This window comes from Lithobates pipiens, unplaced genomic scaffold, assembly GCF_037356315.1.
Source record: "Lithobates pipiens isolate NorthernLeopardFrog02 unplaced genomic scaffold, aLitPip1_a1.2 Scaffold_8, whole genome shotgun sequence".
Taxonomy (NCBI): Eukaryota; Metazoa; Chordata; class Amphibia; order Anura; family Ranidae; genus Lithobates; species Lithobates pipiens.
In genome coordinates, this window is record NW_027507903.1 from 608386393 (window position 1) to 608394016 (window position 7624).

General features: G+C 41.3%; 1 protein-coding gene across 1 annotated transcript; it reads right to left on the reverse strand.

The window, feature by feature from the left end:
• Positions 1-557: 557 nt before the first annotated feature.
• LOC143961351 (uncharacterized) lies at positions 558-1806 on the reverse strand. Its single transcript, XM_077470616.1, has one exon. The coding sequence runs from the start codon at positions 1590-1592 to the stop codon at positions 1014-1016; it is 579 nt and encodes a 192-aa protein (XP_077326742.1). The 5' UTR covers positions 1593-1806; the 3' UTR covers positions 558-1013.
• Positions 1807-7624: the final 5818 nt, after the last annotated feature.

Genomic DNA, 7624 nt, shown 5'->3' on the forward strand with positions numbered 1-7624 from the left:
CTGTCAAATGCTTTACAGACCTCAACATGAATCAAACATACAACTATGTGACCTGGAGTCAGATGTGCTACCACAAGATCACTGATAAAGCATAGTAATAGCTCCAAATAACTGAAGGTTTATTTATAACATGGCTCCTGGCAGAGGTGTATTCATCAGATAAAACGATTATGGAACAGTTGTTCCCAAATAATTACCATCATTTTCCTTTCAACGCTATTCTACAAGGCAACATACATTTAGGTAGTCTCCACTCCATGTTATTTTAACACTTAAAATAATTAAACAGGGGGGGGGGGGGGGGCAGTGGTTCAAATATAGGCCAGGATACAATCTGCATGGAGTTTGTATGTTCTCCTTGTACTTGTCATTCCAAAGATATGCCAGTAGGTTATTTGGCTACTGACTAAACTGGCCTAGTACGTGTTTGCAGGTCTAACAATTATAACAGCAGACCCTGGTAACACTCTATTGAGTGGCTAATGCGGCTCTTGAATGCCTGTCAGACATGGAGCCCCAAAAAAGTAGTGGAGTAGGGATGGATAATACAACAAATATTTGCTCAAGAATTATCTTGTTTTATTAAAAAATATATATTTATTGAAATACAGTGTATAGATAAAATATCTAAAACAATAGACATATCTTTTACTTGCAAATATAGCAGAAATAATTTTCTACTTACTCAGTAAGACCCTCTAATGCCAAATCTGTCAAATTTGAAATCACAAATTTTTACATTTTTGAACTACAATTTGTTTCAGAACCTACAACCAGTCCTTTAAATGGGCTTTTCCACAGTACCAGATAGTCAGAAGTCACAAAACCTTTCCTTTGGTAGCCTTACATGGTAGACACAACAGCGGGAGTTGGATGACTAGTGTGAAAGTCTTTGGCTTGCACGGTTCCTCAGCTCCTTGGCTTGTGAAGAACAAGTTAACAGTGTAATAATGCTGTAGAATCTTCTAGCGCCTTAGACAAGAAAAGACAAGATAATATGGATAGACATGAATTTAGCCCTCTTGGCAAGACTTGTTCTTCTGAAACTGCTTCACAAAGTTGGTGAAGACCTCCAGTCCCTCCAGCAGTCCTTCCCCATTGGTTGCGCAGCACCCCTGGATGTGCCACTGATGTCCTTTTGTCTTCGCCAGTCCTAACTCTTCCGACAGCTCCATAGGTTTCCTGGCACCTGGAAGATCTTGCTTATTGGCCATCAACAAGAAGGGCACACCTCTCATTTCATCATCTTCCAGCATAGCACTGAGTGCTGTCCTGGCTTCATCAAACCTCTCTGGATCAGCACTGTCCACCACAAAAATCAACCCATCTGTATTGGCATAGTAATGTCTCCACAGGTTAGCAATATTTCCCTGACCGGCTACATCCCAGACAGTAAAGGTCACATTACGGATGGGTTCCACAGTCTCAACGTTGAATCCGATGGTTGGGATTGTACATACTGTCTCATTTAACTTCAGTTTGTATAGGATGGTGGTCTTTCCAGCAGCATCCAGACCCAACATCAAGATCCGAGCCTTGGTGCCAGAGAAGCTCATAAGAGCTTGGTAAAGGCTGCTGAGGAGGGCACCCATATTTGCAAATGTAGACCTTATCTATTTCTTCTGAAATCTGTCTGTTCTGATGTCTGTAGCTTTGCATATTTCTAGTAAGCTCCATTACCGTATATATACACAAGATCTCTTCCCTGGCCGAACCCAAGAAAGGAATTTCCTGGTTGCTCTCTAGTTCCGTACTACGTTGGAAGATTCCTCTATAACCCATTGTGACAGTGTTGAAGCTGACAGCAGCACAGGAAGTGATGTTGTTAGCACAGCATTCAAAACAGAAACAACTTTATTGTAAAGAAACACTTTAATTGATAGAGATGTCAACCATTGAATTGTACAAGGACATGAAACAACATTGTAATTGTTTGCAAAGACCAATGCACTTGCAAGTGCAAAAAAATATATATAAATTAATAAACATAACATCAGCCGTTTATCAGATGTATCATCCAACCATTTTTATTTTTAATTTTGAATGGTAAAGGGTTAGAAATGTTGTCAGATTCTAAACAGCTGCCTAATGCCTAATTTGAGAGATGTCCCTTTACTTTCTTTTTTAATTCTGACAAATGTTGTCACCGAGACAGGAAGAGCGATAAGAGTAGGAGAGCCCAGGAACCACACAGGAGGGCTATACAAACACCTGGATCAATTCTCTTTTACAATCAGGAGCCAAATTAAGACAATGGGCACAAATGGCCATCAGCTTGTGCTTAAAGCGTTCCAGCCTGGGAAAAAAAAGTGTAAAGTTTTAATATAAGGAAAGGGCACTTACCTGTCCAGGGAGCCTGTGATGTCGCCCCCCCAAGCCAATCTAGCTATCTGCTTCGGGTGCAGACACCGGCATTGCAAGCAAGGGAAACCAGCAGTAAAGCCTTCAGTACATCAATAATGGGGCACTATTCCTCCCACTGATACCAATGATGGGCTACTATTCCTCCCACTGACACCAATGATGGGGCACTATTTCTCCCACTGCTATCAATGATGGGGCACTATTATTCCCAATGGCACCAACGATGGGGCACTATTATTCCCAATTGCACCAACGATGGGGCACTATTCCTCGAACTGATACCAATGATTGGACTCTATTCCTCCCAATGACAGCAATATTCCTCCAATACCAATGACAGGACACTATTTCCGGTCCTACTAACCAGAGATGCTATGTATTTATTTTTTGACTCCCCCTAAACACTAACTGATGCTAGGGAATTTTCTACTCCCGGGGAACCAAAGTTTGGCCCTCCTAATGTTTTAAGGACAATAAACTGGCCCTCTTATTAGAAAGTTTGGAGACCCCTGTTTCAGAGGATGGATAGTCTACCCTCCATTTAAGTATATTTAAAGTGGTATTAAACCCCAATGCAAGCCTTTATTATATTGCAGCTTACCAATTCTTAGATGTGATGGCTAAACTAGTTGTCTTTTTTTTTTAGGATTATTTCTTTTATTTTCAGCTGGTGATCCTATCAGTAAGTCTGTTGTTTTTCAAAAAGAACAAGCCTCCCTGAAGATATATGAGTTAAAGGCACTAGACAAACCATTTACCACTGACAGGGGTTCTGTTAGCACAAGTCTGATTATTGGAGGACAGGCAGGCTGTAATCCCAAGATGATCACACTAGGATAGATAAGCTTCTATGTCTAGTGTGGTCAGTTTGAAATAGGAAAGCAGAGGGATCGCCAGTTTTTTCACACAAAGGAAGCAATGCAAGGAGATCAGGTTACTTTTTAACACAAGTAAATGGTACAACAGACTCATATCAGGAATATGAAATGTTGGGGTAACATATTCTTTAACTGGTTTGATTTATTTCAAAGGGAAGAGAGGAATTTGTTCAGGGACTGTACTTTGCACTGTGCTTGGACATTGCTCTGTGTTGACGATAACAATGGTGACAGTGCATAGGAAGTGACCTCATGGAAACCACAATCATTTCAGAGTCAGACAGAAAAATGTTCTCTGGAGGAATTCTTCCAACGTAGACCTGAGTGACAGAACAGGTAGGACCTTCCTTTCTCTAAGCCCAGAATGACAGATGACATCACACATAAAGGATGACATCACACAAGAAAAGGAGTGTCTACAGCTGCCAATCAGTACACCTGTTTTTACAGAATTTCTGACATATAATAATAATTGTGTATCAAAAAGATTAAAACTGAAAATACAAATTTATCAAAAAGACGGATTACTTGCAGAAATCAAAGCAAAAGTATAACAGATATTTAAATTTAAGGGGAACTCCAGCCTATTTGTTTTGAAAGTTTTAAAGAAGAATTCCGAGTATGGATAGTTTTACATAGTTACATTAATCTAGCTTGGACTTGGAATGTACCTACAGTGCTGTGAAAAATGATTTGCCCCCTTCCTGATTTTCTTATTTTTTTGCATATTTCTCACACTTAAATGATTCAGATCATCAAACAAATTTTAATATTACACAAAGATAACCCGAGTAAATCCAAGATGCAGTTTCTTAAATTATTATTTCATTTATTAAGTGCAAAAAGCTGTTCAAACCTGCCTTTCCTCTACGTGAAAAAAGTAATTGCCCCCTCCCATGCTGAATCATGAATGAACTGTGATTAACCACAATTTTTTGGAAAGTTGAGTTAAATTTCACCTGCCACACCAAGGCCTGATTACTGCCAGATCTGTTAATTTTAAGAAATCACATAAATTGAAGCTGTCTGACAAAGCGAAGCATGCTAACAGATCACAGAAAGCCACACATCATGCCACAATCTAAAAATAATCTGAAAAAAGATTATAAACAAACATGTATCAGTCTAGGAAGGGTTTTAAAGCCATTTCTAAGGCTTTGGAACTCCAGTGAACCACGGGCAGAGCCATTATCCACAAATGGAGATAACTTGGAACAGTGGTGAACCTTCCCAGGAGTGGCTGGCCTACAAAAATTACTCCAAGAGCATGACGACAACTCATCCAGGAGGTCAAAAAAAGAACCCAGAACAACATCTGAAGAACTGCAGGCCTCACTTGCCTCATGTAAGATCAGTGCTCATGATTCAAAAATAGGAAAAAGACTGGGCAAAAATGGCTTCCATGGGAGAGTTACAAGGCCAAAGCCACTGCTGACCAAAAAGAACACAAAGGCTCATCTCACATTTACCAAAAGACATCTTGATTATCCCCAAGACTTTTATGGAAATATTCTGTGGAATGATGGTACAAAAATGTAACTTTTTGAAAGGTGTGCGTCCTGTTACATCTGGCATACTACTAATACAGAATTTCATAACAGGAATATCATACCAACAGTCAGACATGGTGGTGGTAGTGTGATAGTCTAGGGCTGCTTTGCAGCTTTAGGACCTGGACGACTTACCATAATTGATAAAACCATGAATTCTGAGCTCTACCAGAAAATCCTAAAGGATAATGTCCGACCATCAGTTCGTGACCTCAAGCTCAAGTGCACTTGGGTTTGGCAGCAGGACAATGATTCAAAACACAACAGCAAGTCCACCTCCAAATGGTTCAAACAAAGCAAAATTTTGGTTTTGGAGTAGCCTAGTCAAAGCCCGGACTTAAATCCAATTGAGATGCTGTATCATGACTAGGGATGAGCTCGGTGTTCGACTCGAACGCATGTTCGACTCGAACATCGGCCGTTCGTCTGCTCGACGAATTCAGAACTTTGTGGACCGTTCGCACCAAATTCGTGTGGCACGAACGGCCCACAATGCCCTACGCCATCGCAGTGCATTGCTGGCTCATGATTGGTCAAGCATGCATTGTGACCCCGCATGCTTGGCCAATCACAGCACCGGCAGCGAGGAGAGCCATAATTGGCCACAGGCAGGATGCCTGTGGCCAATTATAGCTCAGGGGGTTTAGTACACTACACTATATAAGGCTGCCAACGCGGCGGCCTTGTGTAGTGTGTTCCGGCGTGCGGGGAAAGAGCTAGATAGGCAGTGACAGTGTGTTCTTTTCTCAGGCATCTTAAAGTTAAAGTGATGTTGTGTGCCTCCAGCACAGTATACACCTGTATCTACCTTTTATTGCTGGTGTTCTCTAATACAGCCATCTGCAGGAGTTAGTGGGTGTTGTGTGCCTCCAGCACAGCACAGTATACACCTGTATCTACCCTTTATTGCTGGTGTTCTCTAATACAGGCATCTGCAGGAGATAAAGTGGGTGTTCTGTGCCTCCAGCACAGTAGACACCTGAAGATACCCCTTATTGCTGGTGTTGTCTGTTGCATATCTTGCATATTAGCCTTTAAAATGAGCACTTTTGATTTTGAACGTTCGAGTCCCATAGACTTTAATAGGGTTCTAAAGTTCATACGAATTTTAGGGCCGTTCAAAGGTTCTGGTGCCAACCGAACCGGGGGGGTGTTCGGCTCATCCCTAATCATGACCTTACATACGCCATTCATGCTGGAAAACCCTCCAATGTGACTGAATTAACACAATTCTGCAAAGAAGAGTGGGCCAAAATTGCTCCATAGCGATGTTAAAGACTCCTTGCCAGTTATCGCAAATGCTTGATTGCAATTGTTGCCACCAAGGGTGGCTCAACCAGTTGTTAGGTTTAGGGGGCAATTACTTTTTCACATAAAGCCAGGCAGGTTTGGACAGCTTTTTTGCCTTAATAAACGAAAGCATCATTTAAAAACTACATTTTGTATTTACTCAGGTTATCTTTGTGTAATAATAAAATTAGTTTCATAATCTGAGTCATTTAAGTGTGACAAATATGCAAAAAAAATAAAAAATCACAAAGGGGGCAAATACTTTTTCACACAACTGTATGTATATAGCATACCTGTGGGATTCCCCTGGAAATCACTGAAGTAGGTACTGCCACTCCAGTGATCTCCACTTGCTTCCAGGTCCTGTGCCAAGCGACTACTGAGCTGCTTTGTGAACACCGGAGAGCGCTCATTTGGCTCGGGCTCCATTCACAGAACACTTTGCATTTCCTCAATGAATGAAAAGCATTCTCTGATTGGACAAGGTGGGGAATCAGGGGGTTGGCACTAAATAAGCACAAGGGACACATTCTACTGTCTTTTATGTCCCTTGTGCTGATTTTTCTATTTTTAATTTTGGCTGCACTATCCTTTAAAGAATATGTAAACCTAACCTTTCATATTCCTGAAATGTGGCTGCTGTACCATGTACTTGTATGAAGAAGTATCCTGTTCTCATGCATTGCTTGCTTTGTGTGAAATCCATAGTTTCATAGTTTCATAGTTAGTTAGGTTGAATAAAGACACCAGTCCATCCAGCTCAACCTGAGTGTCTGCAATTGTCCCTATCCCTGTACATTGCACACTCAAGTCCGTCCCTACCCTCAAGGAGCCCACAATTCAAGGTCCCCATTCATATACTAGGGCCAATTTTGGACAGAAGCCAATTAACCTACCTGCATGTCTTTGGATTGTGGGAGGAAACCGGAGTACCCAGAGTAAACCTACGCAGGCACAGGGAGAACATGCAAACTCCAGGCAGGTAGTGTCATGGTTGGGATCCCTGGTGTTCCTTCCAGACCCTCTGCTTTCCTATTAAAAAATTGACACACTAGGCATTAGAGCACAGCATGGTCAGTTTTATGGTTGTCCTGCTCTTCTCCAATGATCAGACTTGTCTTGACACACCACTTCCCTGGCACAACCATTCACTAGGAGGATTAATGTACTGTTGTTTCTCTTCCCCCCAACTTTTATGCAGCTGAGAACAGAGGGAATGCGGTCACTCATAAAAAAGGGGGGAGGGCAAGGGTACTTATAATGTTTTTTTATATCTATATGCAAATGTTTTGTTTTTAATTTCTATTTTAAACTGAATGGGTTATTTTACAAGGTGTTTGTACACTTTAATTTCTCCGGTATCATCCAGAGATGCAATAAGTGGGCTCACCTCTGTGTGGTTAGAGTGGTGGTCTGCCAAGTGAGACCTGGACTTAGATCATTGAGCTCCCTGTTAGTAGTGTGGTTTGAGGTCATGGGTCATGTTTTCACCACTATGCATGTCTCTACTATATGTGGATGTAATGTGTAGCTAATAGGGAG